The 25,876-nt window shown below is 45.6% G+C and overlaps 1 protein-coding gene across 5 annotated transcripts in view; it reads left to right on the top strand.

Moving 5' to 3' along the window:
• PTPRA (protein tyrosine phosphatase receptor type A) overlaps positions 1-25,876 on the top strand; it is a 132,209-nt gene that overhangs the window by 19,943 nt on the left and 86,390 nt on the right. For 2 of the 5 annotated variants that reach the window (XM_072863356.1, XM_072863355.1), the window contains exon 2: positions 8,392-8,527. The exons of 1 other annotated variant lie outside the window; for it this stretch is intronic. In XM_072863356.1, the coding sequence (XP_072719457.1) occupies positions 8,510-8,527 (18 nt within the window). In that variant the 5' untranslated portion in view covers positions 8,392-8,509. Of the gene's footprint in view, positions 1-8,391; positions 8,528-25,876 lie in introns of those variants that run through there. 2 more of the 5 variants (XM_072863358.1, XM_072863357.1) reach the window with 1 other exon arrangement.

The following is a 25,876-nucleotide window of genomic DNA, read 5'->3' as shown; positions in this document are numbered from 1 at the left end:
GAGATCTCAGCTGGTTTGTTTCCAGCTGAGGATGAAATCTCTCTGGGTCTTGTGCTTCCTCCTCGTGTCAAAATTGAATGATTTTGTAACAGGCTTTGGTATTGTGGTTCCTCCTTCTGAAAGCAAGCAGCCCTGTTGCTAGGGGCGGGGGAAAAAAACCTGAGGAATACTAACCTTCAGCGGTCCAAAACTGTAGATAACATTGAGTCACTGCTGAAAGCCTCAAAGCAAAACAGATGTTCATTTCTAGTGACTAAGTATTAAAGGTACCAGACGAGCGAAGTTTTAACGAAAGTTTTTAATTTGTGGTTGGTAACTGAGACAAAGCATGAGCAAACAAGGTTTGCAATGCAAAAACGGGCCTCTCTCCTCTCTTAGAATTGCCTGCATGTTTTCATTAAAACTTTTTTCCATTTTTTTCCCTTCTTTTAAATAGGTCTTTCCGGCTTGACTCATTCTCACTGTAATTGTAACCTTTAGTTCTGGGTGGGAAGGCAATTATTTTGCAAGGCATGAGACCAGTGGTAGGGTGAGTGGGCTTTTGTTGCTGCCTCTGTCATCTCACTGTTTAACAAGTCGCTTCTCTAGGATCATCTTGTGTCTGTGAAGTTGGGGATAATTGTACTTGTTCTCAAAAATAAGGAAACTGGGCTTAATGGTGCATCTGCTTAGCGTTACTTTTGAATTCATGAATGAGTAGAAAACTTTGAATCTGAATGTGATTGTCATACAGCTGTTAGCCTTTGAGTAAGAGGCAATTTTTGAAGACCTATGTTCTTAAAAGGAAAAAAAAAATAAATAAAATAAGATCACAACTGTGATCCCAGGAACATGGGCTCTTTGGGCAGCCAACACTGGAAGCTCCTCGAGATGCTTCTGGTCTGGGTGTTAGGTTGCCGTTCCTTTGATCATTGGCAGGAAACCTGCAGCGCTGTCTGGCTGTTTGAAGCACAAGTGCTGCATCCCTCCTTGCCGCTCAAGGCTGAGCGCCCGTGCGGAAGAGCACACGATTGAATGCTCGAACATAAAAGGGAAGGAGTTGTGCCCTGGTCCCTCTTCTCAGCAGCATGTGCAGTGTGAGCGCTTGGGGGTTTCTCAAGTCCAATGAATAGCTAATATAAAACACATAAAAAGTCCTGAGAAAGAGGACCATGGGCAGAACTTCCCTCCTAGGTAAGTCCATTAATCACTATGTTATGTACTTTCTGGTGTAGTGACTTGCATATTTGGCTGCTTAGCATCGTAGCATCATCAGGGAAGGACCGAAAAGACCATGGGCTGACTAGGCTGCTCTCCCTGGCATATGGGAAGTGGATTTGAAGTGCTGAGCCCAAGTGGGAGCTGAAGCCAGGGCTCCATCTCGCTGGTCTTGCAGGAATTAGCTTTTCTTATTGGCAAGTTCTAGATGGTTTCTATTAAGAAAAAGGCTTTTTGGATCTCTTCTGAGAGTATCTCCCTTTGTAGGCTTTCTCAGGAGCCTGTATGCTGAGCACTTGATCTTCCATCCCACTTAAGGGAAGAGCGGCAGACACCAAACCTTATTGGCACCTTATTTCACTTAATTCTTGCATTTAATTGTTCTTGATTGGGCTTTTAAGAGAGTTTCTGCCAACATCAAGAAGCTAAACATTCAAATAATTATTGTGGTGATGGAAGCGATCAAAGAGGCCATGGGGTTCCCGGTCTGTGTGCAGTGGAGGAAAGGAGCAGGCTGGGTTTGATCAGCTCTCCTGGGACACGCCAGGCTCTAAGAGTTAATTTTGCTACCGGCTTCTCTGTCCATGAGCAATCCATTTGTGCTGGAAGTAAATGGCAATTTCCTGCAGTGAGGATAGGCTTCACTACTGGAGAAAATGATGTATATTTATCTTCCATATAGCTGATGCTCTCTGTGCCTTTTTTACTTGTTCATCTAAACTAAACTCTTTGGTGATGAGCTTGCCTGTATGAGGTCAGATTTCGTAGCGACCTACAAGTATTTTTCTTTCTTGCATGTACTGTTCCCTGCAATTTCTGTCACTGCAATAATCAAGCAGTATCCCTCAAGAAGACTGAGTAGATAAATGTGAGATTCTCTGGGTTTTTTGAGCCAAAACTATAAGAACAGGTAGGAGATGGAGCAGCTCATCCTGGAAACCATTTCCAGGCACTTGATGGACAAGGAAAGCATCAGGACTGGTCAGCATGGATTCACCAAGGGGAAGTCCTGCTTGACCAACTTGAGAAACTTCTACGATGTGACCAGCCTGGTAGATGAGGGGAGAGTGGTGGACATTGTCTACCTGGAGTTCAGTAAGGCCTTAGACCCTGTCTCACATAAGATCCTCCTAGAGAAGCTGTTGATGTATGGACTAGATGAGCAGGCAGTGAGGTGGGTTGAAAACTGGCTGAATGGTTGGGCCCACAGGGTGGTGACCAGTGGCACAAAGTCTGCTGGGAGGCCAGTAACTAGCAGTACCCCAGGGGTCAATACTGGGTCGAGTCCTGTTTAACATCTTCATTAATGATCTGGATCATGGGGCAGAGTGCATCCTAAGCAAGTTTGCTGACGACACCGAACTGGGGTCCAACTGAGAAGAGTGGTTGATACTCCAGAGGGTCGTGCTGCCATCCAGAGGGACCTCACCAGGCTGGAGAAATGGGCCAACAGAGACCTCATGAAGTTCAACAAGGACAAGGGCAAAGTCCTGCCCCTGGGGAGGAACAACCCCAGGCACCAGTATGTGCTGGGGGCCACCCAGCTGGAAAGCAGCTTGGCAGAGAAGGACCTGGGCGTCCTGGTGGACACCAAGTTGACCGTGAGCCAGCAACGGGCCCTTGCGGCAAAGAGGGCCGGTGGTGTCCTGGGCTGCGTTAGACAAAGCATTGCCGGCAGGTGGAGGGAGGTGATCCTTCCCCTCTGCTCAGCGCTGGGGAGGCCACCCCTGGAGTGCTGTGTCCAGTGCTGGGCTCCCCAGGACAAGAGAGACACGGACACAGTGGAGAGAGTCCAGCGAAGGGCCACGAAGATGACGAAGGGACGGGAGCATCTCTGCTGTGAGGAAAGGCTGAGAGAGCTGGGACTGTTCAGCCTGGAGAAGAGAAGGCTCAGGGGGGTCTCATCAATGTCGACAAATACCTGAGGGGAGGGTGCAAAGCGGACGGAGCCAGGCTCTTTCCAGTGGTGCCCGGTGACAGGACAAGGGGCCATGGGCACAAACTGAGACACAGCAGGGTCCCTCTGAAGATCAGGAAACACTTTTTGACTGCGAGGGTGACCGAGCGCTGGCACAGGTTGCCCAGGGAGGTTGTGGAGTCTCCCTCCTTGGAGATCTTCAAAAGCCATCTGGACGTGGTCATGGGTAACCAGCTCTGGGTGGCCCTGCTTGAGCAGGAGGTTGGAGCAGATGGTCTCCAGAGGTCCCTTCCAACCTCAACCACTCTGTGATTCTAAGACAGGAAGGTTGAGGTCCTCAGGAGATACAGGAGTGGGCTGAGCCCTCTGTAGGGGTGTGACTGTGTATATAAATGCAGCTAGATTTTGAATCGTACAGCACTATCTGATCACGTCTTGTTTGTTGTATGCAGTGCTGTATAAATGTAAAATGGCTTAATAATTCTTCTCTTGCCATTTTGGATTAATCTGTATCTTTATGCTGTGTGTTTTCTTTCACTTGCTTCCTCCTTTCACCTTCCCAGATGTCTCCTCGGAGCAAACTTCCGTGACTCTCATTGTTCTGCTTGTTTTCATTCTCCTTCTTGGGTAAATTTATTTTTTTTTTCTAAGTGTGGTTTCCTAGAGCTCTGCAAAATGCTCTTTCCCTGCTGCATTTTGAAGTATTAGTTGCAAAAGAAAGGGGAGTGTGTCCTAATTCGGGTGCATTTCTTTATCTTTTTTTTTTCTTTTAAAAAATGACTAAAACCACGAATAAATAATGCTAATTTTTGCTACCATCTGTGAACGCAGGACCAAGCTGTTTCAGAGTAGCATTTTTAGTGCTTTCTTTATCTGTTAAGGGAGGAAGAAAAAAAGCTCTTTGCCTTAGCAGCAATAACCTATCTGCCACAAATTGTAGTCTGTGCTCCCATCTACCACTAAAACCCAAAGCAAACAAAGATCCGTGCAAAGACAGGAAGCGTTTTGGGTGTAATTGCTGGTAGATCTTTGCTTTCGCCATTTTTGGTTTCACCCAAAAAGGCAGCCAAGCAGTGCTGCGGTTCACTTGGGTGGATTTATTATGAGCTCTTGCTGTGCTCTAATTTGACATTTTTGGCAGCTCTGTGAGTTTTTTTTTTTAAAACATGAAAAATAAATGAAAATGTCCCATGGAGGAGAGGGAAGGGGCCGGTGTGCGGCAGCACGGGTGAGCTACGCCCTGTCGACAGCCCTGCCTCCAGGCTGCTTAGTCTTGGCCTTGAGCCTCCGTTTTTGTAATCCTGCCCTGATCCCTCGCCTTCTGCATCGATCAGAGTTGGAGGACCCTCCAGTTTGACCAGATCGAACTGGGAAGCAGGTCTGTCCCGTCATCTGAGCGATGATGAGGTGGTGGTGGTGGTGGAGTCAGTTGACCTTGGCTATTTCAGATGACCTTACCGGTACCAGGACCTGATTTTGGGGCTACTTTGGAGGCTGAAAAAAAAAATCAAACCTTGAATATGGTCCAGAAAACTGTGGAACCGGTCTGGTTCCTGGAGCCCATGTGTTGAATAGCTGGATGGTGCCACGGTGCAACCCTGCGTCGGGGTGAGGTCTCCCCTGTGAAGTCCTTGTGGCTTTTTCTGCTCTGTTTGTCTCTTGTTCATGTGCGTTTACCTAAACCATAATTGGACTGTGATTTAGCATCAGGTCTTTAGGGAAGCTTGTCACAGCGGTGTGTAATAGCGTAATAAAAACGTAACTGCTTAGCTTTAATGTGTCAAAATGACTCATTTAAAATCATATTGGAGATATGAGGGTCTAGAAGATAAGTGAGACTTGCATGGGGAGGGAATATTGAGTAATGGACCCACAGCTATAATTGGGGGGTTATATCTTCCATTTCGGATCTGAGGAAGTGGTTTATCTGCCTGAAAAATTGTTTTTCCTTCCCCATGCGCTGAATTGGTTGGTCTGGCAGGAGTCAGCACTTGCCTGGGTAGACGCATGTGAAGAATTCAGCTACTTGGCAATCCTATGCATTGTGCAAGTTGTGCAATATATAAACTGCTTAAGTATTGATCCTTTTTCCATATTTTTTTTAAATAAAGCTTCCTTCTAAAAAGCTTCACCATTTCTGGTCTCATAGTCTCCTAAAGCACTTCATGAAGTGTGCAGGATTTTTCCCCTGTGCCCCAGTCTGTACGTAAATGATACTTCTCTCAACTTCCTCCACATATTCTCTGCTTCCGATGTGTAATAATCCTGTTACAGCTAACTGCTTTATTGAATCCTAGAGGCAGATGCCTCTTGCATTTCTATATGATATGGAACTTGAGGTCTGACAGGGTGGTGTGTAGTCCTCCCCTTCTGGAAGCAAGAAACTGAGATGGAGGCAGGGAAAACATCCGTGTCCCTATAGCTAACCCCTCTTTGCCTATAGCTAACCCCTCTGTCTTGTCTGAATATGGAGCAGCCATGTACATCTCCTCCCATCCCGCAGGAGGCCAGGGAAGTGGCAGACAGATGTGCGAAGGATTATTGTATTTGATCAGGCTTTGAAATGGGTTGTAGATAAAGCCCTTGGTGTTTACTGGGCCATTAAACATTTATTAGCCTCTGTCCCCGTGTGTTGCTAGCACTGTAAATAACATCTGTGATTAAAGTGAAGAGCGGGGTCAGCAGTTGCCTTTTGCACCGATGTTTGTAAACGCAGAAGCAAGTCGTGTAATTTTAAAAGCCTGGTTGGGGGAAGCATCTGCCCAGATGCCTTGGGGAGCGGGGGCAGATGAGCTGGCAGACTGGAGCTCCTCTTGATCACGAGGAAATGCTGAAATCTTAGGAAGTGGGAGAATTTAAACAACAATGAAAAAAGATTAGGGCCAGAGTTAGGAGTTAGTTTATCCCTGCCCTTCCTAACAAAAATACTTAATGCCCTCAGATCAGAATGGCTTTTGGGTCTGGATTTAATTAGGTTGAAGGAGGGTTCATGCCTCTCCCCCCACACTGCCCCAATAACCCCCCGGCCGCCCCCATGCTCGGCCACGCGCACCAGGCTCGCCGAGGCCGGGGTTTTCGCTTGTCGGCATTTCCATCATCGGACTTTTATTTCCCTTACACCCCCTCCCCAGGCTTTAATAGGGAGAGGAGAAGCATTGCCGCAGGGCTGAGACTTGGCTTGTGGGGTCTTTGCTGCAGCACCTGGTCGGATGATAGGGTTTTTGAAAGGAGGACTGTGAAGGGATTACTCTGTATTGCTGGGAGGCCACAGCCTGGTGATTCATACCGCAGGCAATCCCTCTGAAGTCAATGAGATTGTAAAGCGTGTAAATCAGTATGGAATTTGGCATTTTCCTAGAAAAGTGGGGGATATTTGTTTTACTTGCATATAAATTACTTCTAATAAGAGTCTTTAGACATGACTGGTCCTTCTAATCACACCGTTGCTCCTTGCAGTCCCAAAGTTACTCTTGTTATCCTCTCATTTTAAATAATTAAAAAAAAAAAAAACAAACCCACTTGCGTGGGAAATATCTGTGGTTGCTGCTGGGCTGTGGAGCGTTGCTGGGAATGACTCAGGCAGGAGCGTGTCCTCATGCGCTTGGGACCTGCGGTGTGAATGGAGAAAGGAGACGGTCTTGTTTTCACACTCTCTCATTTTGAGTCTCTGCCGTATTCCTTTTCCACCATTTAGATGTCATCAGGCTGAGGGATAATTAGAGGGAGCCTGTTTTGCTACAAAGCCGGATCGGGAATCCACATTGCCGTGAGCGAGCCTGGGTTATTTGTTGGGGAATGCAAAGCGATGGAGTAGGTGTCCGGGGAGCATTGCTGCACCACGAGGGAGAAGATGCTCTGCTGCTTATTCCCTGTGTCTGCAGAATATACCTCCTTTCTACAACAACTGAAAAATAAATAAAAATTGATCGTCCTGTTTATCAAATGCAAATATAAAAGCTGTCGTTGCAATACTTTGAGTTGGAGAGGGGATATTGGTTCTTTCAGTGGTGCTCTGCAGCCTGGCAGTCCCTGTCAGCGACACCAAGGTGCTCAGGGGCAAACCCGGGAGTTGCTGTCGGAGCTCCCAGGCATCGGTTCAGCTGCCAGCTTTGCTGCCTGGGTGCTGGTGGGTGGTTTGGGTGCTGTGCACAGCAGTTTACTCTCTGTGCGAGAGAGCTTTAGTGCTCTAGTAAACCATTATAATAAAGAAAATCAGCTTTTCACTTGCTACAGTTGAGGGGTTGTTAGCTTTGGCCAAGAGGTTCTAACAGCATAGGTGGGTTTAGCAATTTAAGACTTGCCTTACCTTATAAAAATGCATCTTGCCTGTTTATGTGTTGTGCAGCATGTGGAAAGTGTGGCGAGCTTTGGTTGAAAATGAAATCTAAAACTGGAAGGAGTCCTATAGAAAGTAGCTGAGAAACTGAATGTATTTAACTGAATAATTGAGAAAATAACCAGGTCCCATTGAGCTGGTTGCCAAGGAAATAATTCACTCGTCTCTTCCCCATCTTGATGAAATAGTTATTGTTTTCCTCTCCTCCTTACTAACATACCCACAACTCCAGAAGAGCCACCTATCCGCTCCCGCAGATGGTCTAACTGATGCATGCCTAATTCCACCTCGGAGCCATTTTTGTGAGCAGAGCATAGCTTTGAAGGCACCTTCCCCTGTGTCAGGCCTCCAGAAGGGTTTGTACAGTTGAAAGGTTTGTCCCCTTTTTCCCCTGATGCTGGCTGGCCTAACAAGGGTCCTGCTCTTGCCCACAAACTTTGCCTTCTCTAGAAAAGGGAAAATAAGGTGGTTTTTAAGGCAGCGGTCTAGATTTGGATGTAAAATCTGGCACAACGGAGATCTTTCCAGCTTCAGGCCAAGTGCTGTTATGTTCCTCGTTGTCTTCTCTGCAAACCAGAACAGCTTAACGCTAATTTTTTTTTGTTCATTAGGCTCCTGGTGTATTAGCAGACTGTGTAGCCATGGGCTACTCCCCAGATGGCCCCAGCTATGGTCTTCAGTTGTCTTCTCCACCCTCTCCGTGCCTTCTGCAGGCTGGTGTACCTGCAGCTGTGCTTGTGATACTTTGATAAACTTATTTTATATGGAGACGACATTAGTGGCTGGGACAATCTCAGTTATATGGGACAGTCCCGGTCATCCACAACAAAATTCAAGCCGTTGGGACAATGAAAAGGCTGTTTGCTTAATATGGCTGATCCTTGTGAAACGACTCGCTCATCTTGGCACAAGCCATTAACTGGGTGTTTCTCTCTTACAGGGCGCATCGAGAATAATCATCAGCCTTAATAAGGATTGATTGCGTACTACCCATCGTCGTCCCGGTTTGGTATTAATCGGAAAAGCTTTGACCGTCGCGTTGGGGAGGTGAAAGTTGAATGAGCGTCCCTTTTAAGGTATAGTAGAAACATAAATGAGATGTTTTGGGTGGAAGCTAGTACTGCTGTAGCCTGCGCAGGAGAACAGCAGCTTTCGGAGGTGCTGAGCGTACAGCTTTCTCCTGGCTTCATATCTCTCAGTCTTGCAACATCTACATGGTCAAACCCGTGGTCCATCGTTCCCCTGTTTGATCTTAATGAGCATGGTCTTCTTAGACTGGAGGGTTGCCTTTGTTTTGATGCAAACTTTCATGAACCCAGTATTTTCTCTTTATTTACTTGAAAGAATCTTTCATTTTTGAAACTTTCAGTTTGTGTTGCGAGGCGTGAAGAGTTTGGGTATCAATATTTGCGCTTTTTTGAAGAGGGCTTTTCTCAAGGCTTTTTTTTTTTTTTCTTGGTTATATAAACCAGTATAACGTTGAAATACACTGACGTCTGCTATTACCTTGGCACAGATGGCTGTGTAATTCTGGCATGAGTGATTTATGAAGGAGGGGGAAAGAAAAAACCCAGAGTCTTTTTGAGGAAAGGAAGGTCATGAAGTAAGAAAGAAGATTATGGAGGAAGAAGGAACGTTACTCAGGACGTTAGTGAATTAAAAAACAACATCCAGCAGGGAGTTTGTGGGCAGTTGTTCTGGTCAAAGTTCTTCCCATGGTCCGACTTGAGGAAAAGATTGAGGAATGCTTTTAAAAAAAAATTAAAATCTTACAGTAAGACTTCTTGTTCAGTATTTCAAAGGACTCATTCCAACCAAAATGGATTTGATGCTAGGATGGTGTTGCTAGAGTAGCAAATTGAGATGTGCGTGCAAAACCTGGTAATTTTTATAAAAGAGGTCTTTTTTTAAAGCATTTCTTGTTGCTGTGGCTTTCACAGATTCACCCTGTCTGGTGATGACATTTGTATGTGTGGTTTGATATTTCCTTAAAGCTTGCACATAGGGTCCTGCTCACACTGCGTGCTTCACAAACTTGACCAATTTATGGTTTCATATAAAAATTCTTTGAACTCTTTGCAAACCTGGTGTGATGCCTCTGTGCCAAACTGAAGTCAATCGTAACTTTTATGGATGACTAAATGCTTCCTTTTGAGTTTGTGTGATACTTAGCAACGAGTTTCGGATCTGTTAGTGTGTGTGTATGTACTTAACTGAATTTCATGTTGGCTTTTGCTACGTATATTTTTTAGTCTGCTTGGCTCACTTTTTGATTTGGGGACGACTGCTATTGAGGTCAACAGCTGAATTAATCCCACTAATTGACTGAGAAGTGGCCAACTGTCCTAGAAGAAAGGCTTTGTCTTTGGTGCATGCTTTCTCCATAGCTGATTGCAGAGAAGGATTCATTTCAATGCAACAGAAGAAATTTGCCTATGATGCACACCGTGAAAGTTAATAACCTAAACTCTGTTTATTATTCAGTTTTTGCTTGTATACGAAAAGCCTTTATAGAGAAGCAAGAAATCGATGAATATATTCAAATGTCTGCCAAAATAATGCAGGTGCTGTCATAATCCAGTGAATATGTAGGACAAAGATGCTACCTGCACTGAGGCACTAGCTTTCTCAGAAAAGCCTGTGGTCTGGATGTGCCTGTCAAGGCTTCTTAGCTGTTTGGGGTTGGAAGCTGGTAAGTCAGTGGCCAAGCTGGAATCCTAAGGCCGCTCGGATCGGCAGGATGCACCTGAACTCACGTGAAAAGGAGCGGCCGTGGGCTGATGCTTTGTCCTGGCCAGTGCCGTCTGATTTGACTGGCCAGCGTAAACGATCTCAACAAATTGCTTGCATGAGAGTGATTTGTCTTGCATGATGAAGCCAGATGTGGATGTGATTCTGTCGGCTGGAGTGAAATAGTCCAACAGCACTTTCCTTCCGCAGCAAAATCCCTTCGGAATAAGACGGCAAGGTCCACAGCTAAGGCCATGGGACTTGTTCTGCTGTTTCAGGTAGTGTGGGCTGCTAGGCAAGATGCAGAGCTGGACGCTGGGATGCTGGAGGTGTCCATCATACTGTGAGCCGCTTGACTCTTGTGGGCTACTGGAAAGACGTTTTGGGCTGAGTCGTTTTTCTCTCTAAAACTGGGGTTATGAAATAACTGATGTCAGCTGGGAGGGCTGGAGCACCCTTTTATGCTTTTATGGCTTGCTTTTTAAAGTGTTTCATTATACATGTTACAGGTCAAAAGCATTCAGATTTGGATTACGTGGGAGAAAAGTAACGCATGAAGTCTCTACAAAGCTATCCACTCAGCTGTATCGCTAGATTTCTGGGCTTTGTTTTCACTGGTCACATTCACTTGTCACAAGTTACTGTCCTCTTTTTGTCAGCCATTTTGGCAATGTCGCACATTTATTCTAGCTCAGACTTAGCACAGGCTATAATGCTGGCAGACCAGGGAGCTTGCATTTGTGGAACGCAGGTGAGAAGACTTCAAAGTTTAGATCTGAAACCTTGGTTACATCCTAAAAGGTTCTGCATGTGTAACTGGAAACCTTGGGATCCCAGACATGGTAGTGCTCCCAGGTCTGGTGGCACCTCTGAGTAGAGGTCATGGTGGTCTCAAAGCAAAACTGGCTGAACTGAAAACACGACGTTACTGGAGGAGGGGAAGTGGGGTGGGAGGCAGAAACAGACCCACTAGCAAACACTTGCCACCTCTCCTAAAGAGCACGAGTGGGAATCATAGAATCACAGAATGGTTTGGGTCAGAAGGGACCTTTGAAGGTCATCTGTGGGTGTCAGTCTCTTCTCCCAAGTAACTAGCGATAGGACGAGAGGAAATGGCCTCAAGTTGCGTCAGGAGAGGTTTAGATTGGATATTAGGAAAAATTTCTTTACTTAAAGGGTTGTCAAGCATTGGAACAGGCTGCCCAGAGAGGTGGTGGAGTCACCATCCCTGGAGGAGTTAAAAAAACATGTAGACGTGGCACTTCGGGATGCAGTTTAGTAGGCATGGAGGTGTTGGGTTGACGGTTGGACTAGATGATCTTAAGGGTCTTTTCCAACCTTAATGATTCTATGATCTAGTCCAACTCCCCTGCAATGAGCAGGGACATCTTCAACTAGATCAGGTTGCTCAGAGCCCCATCCAACCTGACCTTGAATCCTGCCTTTCCTAGCCAGGGATGATTGCAGTGGCTCATTACTACCTGATCTTCCAGGGCTTCGGTGTCTGTCCCAGCTTACCCTACTGGGTAGGACAGTTTTGCCGAGCCATGGTTGGGTTAGCCCAGGTTTTTCCACCGTAATTATTTTCATGGTCCCAACAGGTTTACAGGAAGGGTAGGGGGGAAGTGTCCCCAGTGACGTGCAAAACTTGCAATGAGAGCAAGGGCAGGCTTATCTCCTCCCCGAGCCTTAGGCCACCAGGCCTGCCTTAGGTAAGCCTTAGGCTTGCATAAACAGTTCTGTTTAGAGAAGTTGAGGGCATTGTTTGAAAACACGGTGCTGTTTCAGTGCTGTGCTAGCAGTAAAGGATGTGGCATAGGGGCGGCCTCATAGGAAATTCAGCTTTCAAAATCTGCAGAGAAGCCACCGCCGCGCGCAGCGGCTCCGCTCCCAGCAGCGGGTCGGAAGCTGCGTTTTTGGGATTATCGCCAAGAGGCGTTTCTTGGAAACTCGTCCGCGTGCAGTGCGAACAGCAGGACGGGAGGTCTTGATTTGAACTCTAGATGATAAAACCACTGAGGTTTTGGCAGGGCTGCATGTTTGGATGCCTTGTTCTTGGCCTTTCTCGTTTGGGTGTATAGGTGAACCCCTGCCTGGGCTGGCTCAGAAACTTCCATCTGACTTCGTAGCAAGCTGAATTTTCCACTGAATAAGAAAGTTTTTTGGAAGTGAAACAACTCTATTTTTTTGGATGGAATTCTCCAACCCTTTGGCTACACCCAGTCTATTTTTCTGAATCAAACTAGTGCTGAACCTACCCTGCAGGATCATTAATTTTTCTTAAAGCGGACATTCTTCTTCCACGTTTGCCTTCCCTAATGTGTAGTCTTGCTGCTTGCGTTACCTCTCGGCCCATAAGAGGGAACGATAGTGTAGGTCACCTGCCTGCCCGTGACTCACCGAGACCCTCGACTGACTACAAACTTATTTTTTTCTGGTAAATCTCATTTTGGGCAGAAGAAGAGAGGAAGGAATGAATATGTAATCCCTGACTAGATCCAGCACCAATTTCTTCAGCAGGAATCCATAAGCGCTGCTGCAGTGAAAGTCACACTGATCATTATTATTTGCCTTTAAATTCCCCCAAAATACTCTTAGTTCCCTGTCACATAGAGATTTAGAGGCTCATAATGTGCAACAAGACACGGAGGGAGGAGGGGGAACTCATTTGGTGTAGTTCCTGGAAAGCGAGTTACGTGCTCGCATCTTGGGGCGTATGATCACGCAGATGTGGAGATTTGGGGGTTTTTTGGAGATTTTGTTTCTGCTGTCCCAACTGCTACAGGCGAACTTCAGGAGAATAAATGGAAAATGGACAGAGCTGTGGATGTAGCCTGGAGTGTCAATTAGTCTTTAGGCTGGGTCTTTTTTCTGTATAGGTTATCCATTGCTTTCTCTGAATCCTGTCCTTCTGTTTTTCAGGAAACTTTAAAATTTCTGTAGACAAGGGAGGAAAATCTCTTCCTTACTGCAAGGGCCAGGTCAGCTTCTTTTTTTGAAATCCCTGTGAGAGCAGTTAGTCAGAAAACACTGTGGGAAGTGGAGAGCTGAGCCTAGCAGAGTCAAGCTGACCTTGAATGCTCCCTTGCTTTGAGCTCAACCATATCAGCAAGGTGCAGTGGGAGCAGAAATCTTTATCAGCAACTGTCCAGGATAAGAAGGAAAATTTCCCAAAGGTTAGGCTTCCTCCCTAAGTTTTGTTCTCCAAGGAGGCCCTGAGAAAAGCAGATACACTGGGAAGTTGGTAACTCCAGACAAGTACGTGCACGCACCGGTGTGCATACCCACATGTGTGTACACGGAGTGCTTTCCCAAATAGCCTAGAACCTGAGAAAATGGAGATAAAATCAAAAGACAATTGAAGGTAATTATGCTTTCAAGGCAATTGGAGATTGGTTGAAATCTTGTGGGATTTCTGAGGCCTCCTGGTGCAATTTCAGGCTGAGTGTGGGGAGGAGAGCTTGGTCGCTGTGGTCATTATTGTCTGAGTTGTACTGTCACCTATTGCTGGTGTCAGACGATGATGGCTTTTGGGTTATGGATGACACAGATGTCGCCACCGAAACACAGTCATCTTCTCATTGCAAATTCTTCTTTATGTCACTTGGCTGCGTGCTATATGTATCCTTTCACGGTGAAGGAAGCCTACCCTTGCTCTTACACTGCACAGCACAAATTTGGATGCAATGTAAGTTCTGGGTTTAGATTAAAAAACAACAAAAAAAGTATTTTGACATGTGACTGAACTTCCTTGTTCTTCTTCCACCCACGTACCTTCCCCTTTCTTTTCATCCTCACCAAAATCTGGTCTGCATTTTATGTTTTGGGCAATGGTGAGGTTGCTAGCCTGACTTAGATCTTAATGAATTTTTCCAAAGAGCCTTCAGAAAAAGCCACATTCCAAGAAGTCTTGGATATCTCTTTGGTTTACAGAGGAATTGGGATATGACTGAACTCTTACAAATGCCAGATGTTGGACAGTTGGGGGTTTACAGGTGAGTTGGTGTGGAGTAACAGAATTAGAAATCCATCATGATGGTTAAATGTCTTGCTTCCTATGATGTGAGCTTGAGAAACAAAAGGAAGAGCCTTGCTTTAACTCTAGAAGAACCAAAGTCTTTAGGGATCTAGCAATGGGAGATCACAAAATACACAAAACTGTATGGGACTATTTCTTGCTGTGCCCTTCTGCGCCTGTGTGAACTTAGGCTGAGAAGTGCTCCGCTAACTTCAGAATTTTGCCTGACCTAACCTTTGGGTCTACAAACACGTTGTAATGAAGTACCATCAAACACGTTACTATGTGAAATTGCACTGCACTTTCTCTGGTATGTTCATGTGAGTATTTGTTCAGAAATGTACTTCACCAGTAGAAGCACATGATATTATTCAAAAGATAACACGTACTTGTTTTTATTCCCTTAAGATGGAAGATCTTTCTTCAAAGAATCATGAATGAAACAAGACAGTGCCTCACAGCGGGTATTAAGGAAAAAATAATAATGAAAAAAAGTCTTTGGAATGGTCTTTCCCTCTGGCATCTTCACTCAGGTTCTGCAATCAGTAATTCAAAGGAGGTTTTGTGGAAAGGAGAGGTGAGATGCAGGAATTGATATGCGGAGTTGACTTCCGCAAGGGTGAGAACTTCTAGAGCTGGGACCTGAACATTAATCTCTTTAATTCCAGCTCAGCACTTCACTATGAGATCATTATTCTGTTTGATTAATCTGCACAATGCCTCTAAAGCCTCTAAAGCCATAATGTTACATATGCATTGAAGAATCCTACTGCAAGTCCTCGTTTGAGTATCTAGGAGCCGTTTGCTATCCCTGACACCTTTTTTCTTGAACTTTCGAATACAAGGAAGTATTCCCTAGCCTTGACTGGTCTTACTCTGACCTGGTCATCAGGGCTGATGTATTGCTAGTGTTCATTGGGGAACATTGTTTTCAATAGGGACAAAGAGTTCTTAGTGAAAAAAATAGCTAAAATGCTCATATTTGATAGGTATGGGCACAACTGTAGCGATGACAATGTCATTCATAGTTTTCTCATAACGGTGAGTACTGTTGTGTTTTTAAGCTTAGTTTCCTAAACATAGGAGAGCGGTAACAGGACACAATCTGCTTTTATCAGCCCCTCTATCCCAAGTAGCCTTTGAACCACTGAGCAATTTCAGTCATGTTTGAGAAACTTCAAAGTCTTCCAATCTTGCAAGTTCTGTGAAAATTGAGTAGCAAGGAGATTGAGTGGAGAGATCATAAGACTTCCCAGGCTTGATGGAAAGTCTGCAGTGTAAATTTGCTTCTTGGGTAATCCATATTTGATTTGTAGGATGATGCCAACTCCTCAGTTGAGGTCATGGTATTACGAAAGCCTCACGTGTGATACGGGGCAGTCGTTTCGCCCCTCTGCCGCATTAACCCCTATTGTACGTAGGGATGACTTCATCTCTGTTCACTTGGAGGCACACGCTGCCTCTTTTACAGGCATTAGCAGATGTACCGGCAGCACCTCGCACATCTAAAACGCTATGAAATGCCGTCAGCGCCCCATGCCTGGAGACCCGTGAGTATCTAATGCATCACATTGCAAACTGTGAAATTGAAGATTCAGCCCCACTTTAATGCTTTAGTGCTGTAAGCGGCAGAACTAATGTAGCTCAGCATATTAATGAGGGAGGTATTTATCGTTAAGTGCTGAACCGTTAGAGAATGGCTGGTGTTCAGCTTCACCCTTGAAGCCTTTCTGGGAGGCTGGTCTTCCTCTCGGGCTGAGCCTTGCGGGGTCCTCGGCAAACAACCAGCTAAAGCACAACTGCCAGCGGCAGGAGAAAAAGCCCAACTTGATGACTTTCAGGGAAATGGCCCAGAAAATGAAATCCTGTATATAATTTATAAAAGACCTTAAGTAAGGAAGGAGGAGGAATTGATGTGGAAATGATTGTTCTTCCTGGGGAGAACGTGAAGATGAAACTGAGAAGACACCTAAGCCAGCAGATTACCACAGGGGTAAAAGGGAGATGCTCACAGTTTACTTGGCTTGGGGGCATCCAAAACATTGGTGTTTTCATTTTGGAGAACCCCTTCTCCAGCACTGTCTATTTGGCTAACTGTCATCTGTTAATTTTCATTGGAAAATATCAATATGAGTGAAAGTGTCGCTTTTAACCTTCTCTACGCTTGGGCAAGCATTTAGAGCTAAAAGCTGATATTGGTGTTACCTGGAAACACTGAACGGAGAAGGCTTTATAAAGACAGGACTTCAAAAACCAGCGGGTTTGTCAGGTGCTACATCATTAGGGGCTCACTGGAAGGGAAGTATCACTTACACTCCTGAAATTTGTAATCTGGGCAGTTTAAATTCTCTGTCTAGAAAGGGGTGGGGGAATACTTGGGAGGATTTTGCTTGCAAGGATGGCTTCCACCAGGAGGGGAGAATGCTGTGGACAGAGCGCCTGTCCAAGAGGGTGTGGTGGTTTCTGTGAATTTGAGTAATTCCACACCAGCCCCTGGAGGCTGTCCAGGTTTGAAATGGCAAACCTCTGAATTATGTGTGATGTAATCACCGAATTACTTAAAACCAAAATGGTCTCCTGAATATCTGTCCTCTTGACTTGGATGGAGGGCCTCCTCTTGGATGAAGAGCAAAGATAGTTTTAGTTTAGAGGCCCTTAGCTGTGAATTGTGCATCAAAAATCCCAAACACGCAAATTCTGCTCTAATTGCTTGACGTCTCCACATCTAGCTTGTATATCCGCGGGATGATCTTGATTTGTTTCCACCGAGAACGTGAAATTCCTGCTGAACCGCACGGTGCAGAACTCAAAGCAGTGCATTGACACGGTGTTGATTGGGAATCCGAAGAGTTTTAAGAGCCTGATGGGAAATTACAGCAAACAAGGGCTGTTGGCAACCAACTTCCAAATCTAAATCCTCCGTGAGCACAATACACTACAATTATAGCAGCTTTCCCGGGTCAGGAAACAAATGCTGTGACTGTTGTATTCCTGTGTGTGATATTTATGACACACAATGTTATCTTTGTAATTGTTACATATGCTTTTATGTAGTGCAATTAGGGTGGGGCTGAGGTTAATGGTAATGTTAATCGTTTTCGTGTTCTTAATTTAGACTCTGAATGCTGTCGTTCAGTACAGAGTGAGTAACAAAAATTATTCATGCTATTGTACTGCTGTCACATCTGTGGTGTAGGGAGATGGCTACAGCACAGCCTAAATCAGCCAAGATCGCCCAGGTCTTGGATTTACCCGCTGAAAAGCTCATTCACTTAAGCTTTGGTGTCTTCTGCTGCTTATACCACGCTGGAAAGTCCTGAGGGTCTTAATGGATGGACTTGCTCTGAAACCAAACCCTGCGCTTGGAGGAGTGTCTATCTGTGTGGACTTCCACCCAGCTGAACTTCAGCTGAGGCATAGGAACTATTTACGATGTATTTGTTCAAGAGAAACTCACCTCTGACATAATGACTTTAATTCACCCTAAATTTGTCTTTTCTGAAACGTAAATTATTCTGGAATTTCTTGGAAATGAGGTGGAAACTAGTGCAAAGTCCATGGGTATGTGGTTACGGGGCTTTTTGCTCCCTCGCTGACTTCCATGAGTTGGGATGTGTCTGGCTGCAGGTTTTATACAAAATACCAAACTCAAAATATCAAACCCAAAAAAACCAAAAACCAAACCCTCAACTTATTTTGTTTTGTGACCACTCCTAAAATACTTTTGCTCGTCAAAGTTATGGAAATAGGCACACCATGCATTCTGAGTATTGGTTGAGGGGTACAGCCCAATGAAAAATGAAAAAAAAAAAAAAAATAGGAGATTGGTTTTCTTTTTTTAATTCTGCAGTGTCTGGTGAGAGTAGCAGAAGGGGAGGAGAATTACTGCTATCTCCAGGATCAGGTCCTGCTGCTGCTGGTGGATCTCATGGGGAGCATTCTGCTGTAGCCTTTATCGAAGGGGAAGTTAAGTTGCTGGGGTCCTCAGCTTCCTAACGGGTTGAAATGCATCATTTTGCACCAATTTAAAGTTAAAAAGATATGAAGTGCCTGTTTCTTTTTCTGTAAACTGAAATGTCGCAGCTGTCTTCTTCGGGTAGTTACAGAAGAAACACGCAACCGTTTTGCCAAGGATCAAACTTCTTTTTTTTTGTTTTGTTTTGTTTTATGATGTGCTCAGTTCACAAATAAAAAGCTTATTTGCTAAAGACCATTTGCTTTTGCTGCAACCAGACCGAAGAGGCTGTGCTCAGGAAGCACCAGAGGGCTTGCTTAATTTTATAAGAAAAAAAACCTTCTGAGAGTGCTCTTCGTGTTGTACTTCCTCAGTGCAGGACTCCAAGTCTTTCACAAAACTGAGAAACGTCCCATGGGGCCGCAGCCGTCCTGGGGTGGTGGATTGAATGACTTAAGTATCTTTTTTTGGTCTGATTTGTGACTGTAGCTTTAATTTATTGCCTCCTCTGTAAACCACAGATATGTTTGTTATTCTCAATTACATGGTTAAAAAAAAAAAAAGAGCTTTATTTGGATTTTTAAGTCATTCTTTCTCTTTGCCTTGGCGTTTGTTGCAATGAAATCCTTTATGAGGCTTGTGGAGAGAGCTGGGTTGAAATAGCTTCTCAACAGGACACGTGATGGGCAGCGGTGGTGCAAGCCCAAGGAAAGATAAGAACGGAGGTTTTATGGCTTCGTTGAGACCGGTGAATGCAACCTTCACCCGACTCAGTTTTGTACGTTGACTCTCTTAAAATTGTAGCTTTTATTTTTTTACCTTAGAAACCCTCCTATCTTAAATATAATCTACCTACAGGAGTTGAACTTCAGTTTCTCTTTCAAAAAAATATCATGGCGGGATGGTGCTGGTCACCATACGCACGTACCTCGATTCAGCAGCAAGCCTGCTTGTTTGTCATTTAACACAACTTCAAAATGTTTACACTGAAATTTTCCTGCATGTATAACAGTTTCTCTGCTTTACTGTACTGAATCTGGTAGGTTAAAGTTTCATTTTCAGAGTAGGGAGAAACTTGCGGTCCAAATCCGGTGATTAGTGATAAAATACTTTCAACAAATTTAACAAGTAGTCTGTTGTGTTGGTTTCTAATCCATCAATCTCTTACAGAAGCAGAAAGCTGCGTTATTACCTAGGTGGTTTCCATAAGTGCATGAAGCGTGTATGAAAGGTTATTCAATACCCAAAGAAGATGCGATGTTTTGTTTACCTGAAAAGCTTTGTTCTTGTAGAATTCTGTTCTGAAGATCGTCGTTATTGACCTCAGCTTTCAAGCGGTGCTGATTTCGGGAAGGTCTGCTGTCTGGATTTCAGACTGTGGTGGAGAAGGCATCTCATCCATGCTGTGGTGAAGTTGTAGGCTCAGTGCATGTAGCAACTGGACATGAAAAAAAGTGAAAAAAATAGATTTTTTGTGAATATTTTACTAAATTTAGAAAAATGTAGCCCCGTGATTGTTTTCCTATAATTACTTTCTGCCTGTGTGAAAATAACATATGCCAACATGAACCCCAGTGGCAATGGGGAAGGATTGAGTGGGAGAAAATGAAGCTTGATCATCAGCTTGATAATAACATTTTTATTAGCAAAAGTATTGCACTGTGCCCCCAAAGAGGCACAGGCTTCCTTGTGTTTTCGGTCTCTGTCATCTAGAGTTGCTTGGGGAAGGCTGAATACTGCATGGCTTACAAATACAAAACCATTAAGATTTCATGAGGAATGGATCATCTTTCAAAAACGCTGTCATCTCCTTTAAATGCTTTTTATTTCTCCAGCCTGAGTGCCTGGAAAGAAGCTGGGAGCTCTTCACTGTTCAGTGATACTGCTGCCTCTGGCTTGCTCTGGCCACCTTTCACGCAGGAGAGGACAACTTGTGAGCAGGGTCAAATGTATCTTTGAGACCCTCGAGTTAAAGGATTATGAACACTGGGGGTCAGGGTGGTCTTGGGGCTGCAGCCACGGCTGCTGCTGCTGTTTCTCTTTGTCCTGGATGTGGAGATGATGTGGCTCCAGTCACACAATCATGTCATGCTTTGGGTTGGAAGGGACCTTTAAAGGTCATCTCGTCCAACCCCCCTGCCATGGGCAGGGACACCTTCCACTAGGCCAGCTTGCTCAAAGCCCCGTCCAGCCTCGCCTTGAATGCTTCCAGGGAGGGGGCATCCACAGCTTCTCTGGGCAACCTGGTCCAGTGCCTCAGCACCCTCAAAGTGAAGAATTTCTTCCTCGTATCCAGTCTCCCCTCTTTCAGTTTAAAACCGTTACCCCTTGTCCTATGGCAACAGGCCCTGCTAAAAAGTCTGTCCCCATCTTTCTTATAAGCCCCCTTGAAGTATTGAAAGGCCGCAATAAGGTCTCCCCGGAGCCTTCTCTTCTCCAGGCTGAACAAGCCCAACTCTCTCAGCCTGTCCTCACAGCAGAGGTGTTCCAGCCCTCTGGTCATCTTTGTTGCCTCCTCTGGACCCGCTCCAACAGCTCCATGTCTTTCCTGTGCTGAGGACCCCAGATCTGGACACAGCACTGCAGGGGGGGTCTCACCAGAGCGGAGCAGAGGGGCAGAATCCCCTCCCTCGCCCTGCTGGCCACACTGCTTGTTAGGCAACCCAGCCATCCCTGTGTGCCCTCAGCCCCATCTTCACTCTGGCTGGGAGCACCTACCCAGTTCTGCTCAGAGCTACGCATGGGGGAAAGTAGAGAAAAGCAGTTTTTCCCCCTTTCTCCTCCCTGGGACGTGGGTTGGATGGAGGCACTCGGGGCAGCCTGCCCAGGGCTCTGCAGACCATCCCAACAAGGACAAACCCTCTGCCCCGCTGCTTCCGCACGTGCCTTCAGGGTTACCTCTGGCCCGTGCTCTTGCGTCGGTTTGAGTGCAGCAGCACCCAGGCTTTCAGACAGCGTGGGGACCCATGGAAATAATTTGAGTTTTTGAGTGGGTAGACTAATCGCTTCTCCCAAAATGCTGCTGTTTCAACATTAAGGCACAACCCTACAATTCTTGGCTTTGGGGTGTGACCTGAATTAATGGGCTCAGCCCAGGCTGCCTTCCACCACACCGCTGTAAATGAGGAGTAAACCGACTACATGCAAGGAGATGTGCAGTAGGTGAGAGCTGCAGGGTGAAAGTCCCTCTCCCTGCTGCTGCTGTTTAAAATTGAGAATAAAAGGCAGTGTCTTAAAAAAAGAAAGTTCTGAAGGTGATGCTTGCATGTAGCTCTCTGTTCTAGGTGGTGATATTATATCTCTCAAAGCTGTCTGTACTCCTGATGCCCTTAAATGTTCTCATCCTCTGAAGTCTGAAGGCTTTTGTGCAGCATTTAGCAAAGGACTGCTTCAGGCCTGCAAGGCACGGGTCTTTTGGCAGCCTGGGGTCTCCACTCATTACTCAGTTAATCGTTAGGCTACAGCTAAAGGAGAAGAGAAACCCTTTGCTCATTAAATGGGTGGAAAAGGAACCAAGTTTTGCATAAATCAAGAGATTTATGCAGCAGCATGGTGTTGTTGCTAGAAAAATTCATGGGGACCTCAAAGATAACGGGAACAGCAGCACCGAGCAGCATAGGGTTGTATTTAAAAAAAAAAAAAAAGTTTGCCTTTGGGTTTTTTTGGATGTTAGAGAAAATGGTGTGGGCAGAAGTACTGGTGGAGTCTATGCACCTATATCAAGAAAGCTTCTAATAGGTTTCACCGAATATTTTCACGGTGAATTGAGATTGCGGGGGAGATAAAATGATACAGCTTGCAAAATGCCCGGAGATTCCCTTGCGAAGGGTGGTAAACTGGATTTCTGGGCTTTGAGGGAGCAGCCATGGGGGAGTTACCAGGAAGCCGAAGCAATAAATCCAGGATTACTGCTCGGATGTTTGCTGATGGTAAACAGACCCGTGAGATGTGCAACAGCGGCTGGAAAAGCTGTGAGCGCCGATGCTGGATACGGTGCAAATATCCATGAATTGGTTAAAAAAAAACCCCAAACCCTCAGTGCTTAAACTAGTTCTGCAGGCAGAAGAGTGGAGATGCCAAAATTGGGAGGAGCTTTGATACCCAGTGATGAAAAGCTGTTTCCTGAGTCGGAGGCTGGAAGGATGGATCCTGTAGGTTAGAGTAACACGGGGACGCTGGCTTTCCTATTGCTGACTGCGTTCCCTTTTTGCCGGGTGATATTTATTATTTCACTTGGGTTATAACTTCCTTGTCGGCGCATGGGGGTGTGGGAGGGGGAAGGAAATGACACTTGCGTTCTTTGCAGGACGTTTTGAAGATCTGCAGATTAAAGAGGCTGTAAGAGCTAGGTGTTAACCGAGACGTTAGAAATAACGTGCTTCAGAGAAAATTCTTGCAGGTATGTTGGGTGAAGTAACCTGAAACCTGGCATTCGGGGTGCGGCAGAGGAAGATTGCAACCCGTCCAGTTTTGCTTTGTAACGTAACACACCGTGGAAAAGGGCCTGTTGCTTTTTTTAACTTTTTTTTTTTTTTTTTTTAAACTTGTAGTGGCTCGGTGGTTTTCGGGCGCTCCCAAGCTCTCGCTCCTGCCTGATGGGAGTTGAAGGTAGCTGTGCTTTGTTTGCACGGTTGCTTCCAGAGCCCTGTTTCCCTTTACACAGTCGCAATCAGGCAGGAAACGGGTTTCTTGTCCGCTGAGCCAGCCCAGTTTTCTCCACAGCGAAAGCTCCCTCCTTGCTTTCTCCCTGGGCCCTGCTGGGAAGGTCTCCAGCTCTGCTCACCCCCACGCTTGTCCGTGCAATTCCTCTGAAGTAATATTGAGCCAAAGTTTTTGGTCACTTAGCCTCACCTGCCTCTGCACAATGCTCCTTGTAGTTTTTCTACATTACACCTCCCCCAAAAAAATCAAGCACCCTTGCCTGCTTCTTTTCATATCATTGTACAAAATGTGGCTGTCACACCCACTGGCTTCCTTTTAGGTTTTGCCCGGCGCTGGACTCTGGGAGCCTTGAATAAAGCATTTTATGTTGGGACGTGGCAGCGGCAGGCTTTCCTACTGGCATGACCAGACTCTCAATGTGACATTCAGAGCTGTAAAATACTCCCTGACAATAGCTGGTGTTGTTCAAAGAGCGGCATAAATAATCGAGGGGATTTTTTTTTTTTTTCTTTTTTTGCAAGAAGAATAACATCTCCCCGGGCTGGCCGGGGAGGCGGCAGGCTGTTTGCATGCACAGCGCTGCGGCGGGAATTGTTGTAGCATGGAGGGGAGTCTCAGGAAAGGGGTGACATGGAAAGGGGGGACTTCAGGTTGTTATCTAAAAGGTCTTCAACATCGTGGCACTGGGATGTCTCTTAAATGAGGCGTTGGGACCTCTGTTCTCTTGCATACTCATTTTTACACAAAATAAAAGAATTCCGTCATCCTGATTTTTGTGTGTTTGTAGCACAACAGGCTGACTTTGTGGCGCAAGCTTTAACTGCTGACGGGATACCTGGGGAGACAGGCTCACAGCGTGGTTGAGGTGGTTAGATGAGGCCTCGGAAGGTCTCCAGTCCAACCTCCTGCTCCAAGCAGGGGCAACCGTGAGGCTGGACCAGGCTGCTCAGGGCTTTATCCAGTTGGGTCTTGAAAACCTCCAGGGATGGAGATTGCACAACCTCTCGGGGCAACCTGCTTGACTGACCTCATGGTGGAAAAGCTTCTCCCTACAGTTTGAACATCTCTTGTTTCATCTTCTGCCCGTTGTCTCGTGTCCTCCTACCATGCGGTCCTGTGAAGAGCCTGGTTCTCTCTTCTGCCTGACCTCCTTGGAGATGCTGGAAAGCTGCTAAGCCCCCTTTCTCGCCTGGTGCTGCTAGCTGAGTGTGTCCAGAGAGAAAAAGGGACAAATATATCTGCATTTGTGCAGCTACCATAGACCTCAAGTTTTTCCTTGTCTTTCCATGGGCACCTGGGTCCACCCCACCTCCATCATATTCATAGAGCGAAAGCAGGGGGGAAAAGCTTTTCTGTCTTCATTTAATCTTTGGCTTTCTCAACTTAGAATCAGCTAAATTAGAATTAAAATTCAAAATAAAAATTTGTTGAAGAAGCTACCAAAAATCTGGATTAGCAATTCAGTGAAATTTTGTCCCATGTCATTAGCCCACATCTGGTGACTCGCCTCTTCTGAAACTTCAGTAGAAAATATGTATTTCTAAGATTTTTTGCTTCCAGTCTTGACATTCATTGATTTCGATGTACCCAATGGGTGACCGACGTCATTTTGGCAATTAGGCAGCTTTTCGGTGCTGTCACCTGAATATGGGACAGAGCAACTGCTGTGTTCATCCTTCTCTCTTCAGCATGATTTTTCTGTTCTTTCTTGTAATTCTTTAAAAAAAATCAAGAATGTCAGCACTAGAGCAGCTTCTTTCTTGGTAATTTCTCCAATACGATGGAAATAAAGCACTGAAATAAATGTATTTTGTACAGTGAATAAGCAGAGGAAAAAGCTTTTGTGCATCCATGAAACTGAAGCTGACCCCAACCTCATCTATTAAAATCGCATCTTTGTAAAAACTGATTTTAATATGCTTATTAAAAAAATAAAACCACAACTGTTCTAAAACTAAGGTTAAACTGAAAAAAAAAGTATGCAGCAGCGGTGGCCCTGCACAGACTCTGCTCGCACGTGACGTGGGTATGAATGAGCCCCGGCAGTTTTGTCTCCGGGCTGGATTAGGCGCAGTTGCTACTGGTTACTGCACAGCCCGGCTCGGCGAGGCTCCACCGTCGGGGCCGCTTGCCTTTCCTCTCCCAAAGCACCGCCGAGGCTTGGGAACCCGACGGGGTGGTGAGGATGTGCCCCGAGCAGGTGGGATCGGGGTACAGCTGAGATCTTCCCAGCCCACACCCGTACAGCACCCCTTAATGTCCCTTAATGTCACCACCTGAGTTTTTAGGGGCTTAATAGTCCTTTGACCTCCAACAGCATCCAGAGGAGGCTTTTGCTTCTGGGATTTCCTTTGGGTTGAAATGTTCTTACCTTTTTTTTTTTTTAAAGCCTCTTTACAGGATTGAAACCCCATGAAGTCTGGTTTTTAGCAAAGATGCAGTTTGGTTTTTAGCCCTGCCGCTTGCACAGGCGGTTGTTAGTCCTGGAGCAAGCGATGGTGGATTCTTTTTTTGAGATGTAAAACAAAAGCAGCTCATGGTTGGTGTGTGCTGCTTTCTGCTGTCGGGAGTGAAGCAGCAGCCTTGTTCTCAGCCCGTTCCTGCCCTTGCCTTCCTGTGAGTCCATTGAACTGACTCCTGTCAATCAGCAATGCTTTTAAAACAAACGCGTGGGATAAAGCTGCAAGATCGTTCCTGTGTCGGCTCTGGCGTGGTGACTGCGCAGCTCGGTCTGTTGATGTATAGACGTACACCATGTGCAGTTGTTTTTGCATAGTCATTTTTGCTTGTCTGAGGTGTAGACGTAGCAAAATAAAAACGCCAGCGTCAGAGGGGATCGTTTAGGCAGAGATGGCGAAGGGCAGGATGGCTTCAAGCACCCCACGTCTCAGTGCTCTGATCCGTGGCAGAGCTCAGGTTATTTTCCTTATGAAAATAATCCAAATCTGGGAGCTCCTGGATCCCATACACGCTGGTCTGATAAAACCAGCTTTAAACTCTCCCTTAGTGGAGAAGGGACGCCGCGGCATGTAGTCTCCTCCAGGAGTATTAACGGGGAGC

This window comes from Ciconia boyciana, chromosome 5, assembly GCF_034638445.1.
Source record: "Ciconia boyciana chromosome 5, ASM3463844v1, whole genome shotgun sequence".
Classification (NCBI taxonomy): domain Eukaryota; kingdom Metazoa; phylum Chordata; class Aves; order Ciconiiformes; family Ciconiidae; genus Ciconia; species Ciconia boyciana.
The sequence above is the reverse complement of the archived record's forward strand: the minus strand, read 5'-3'. Positions and strand labels throughout refer to the sequence as shown.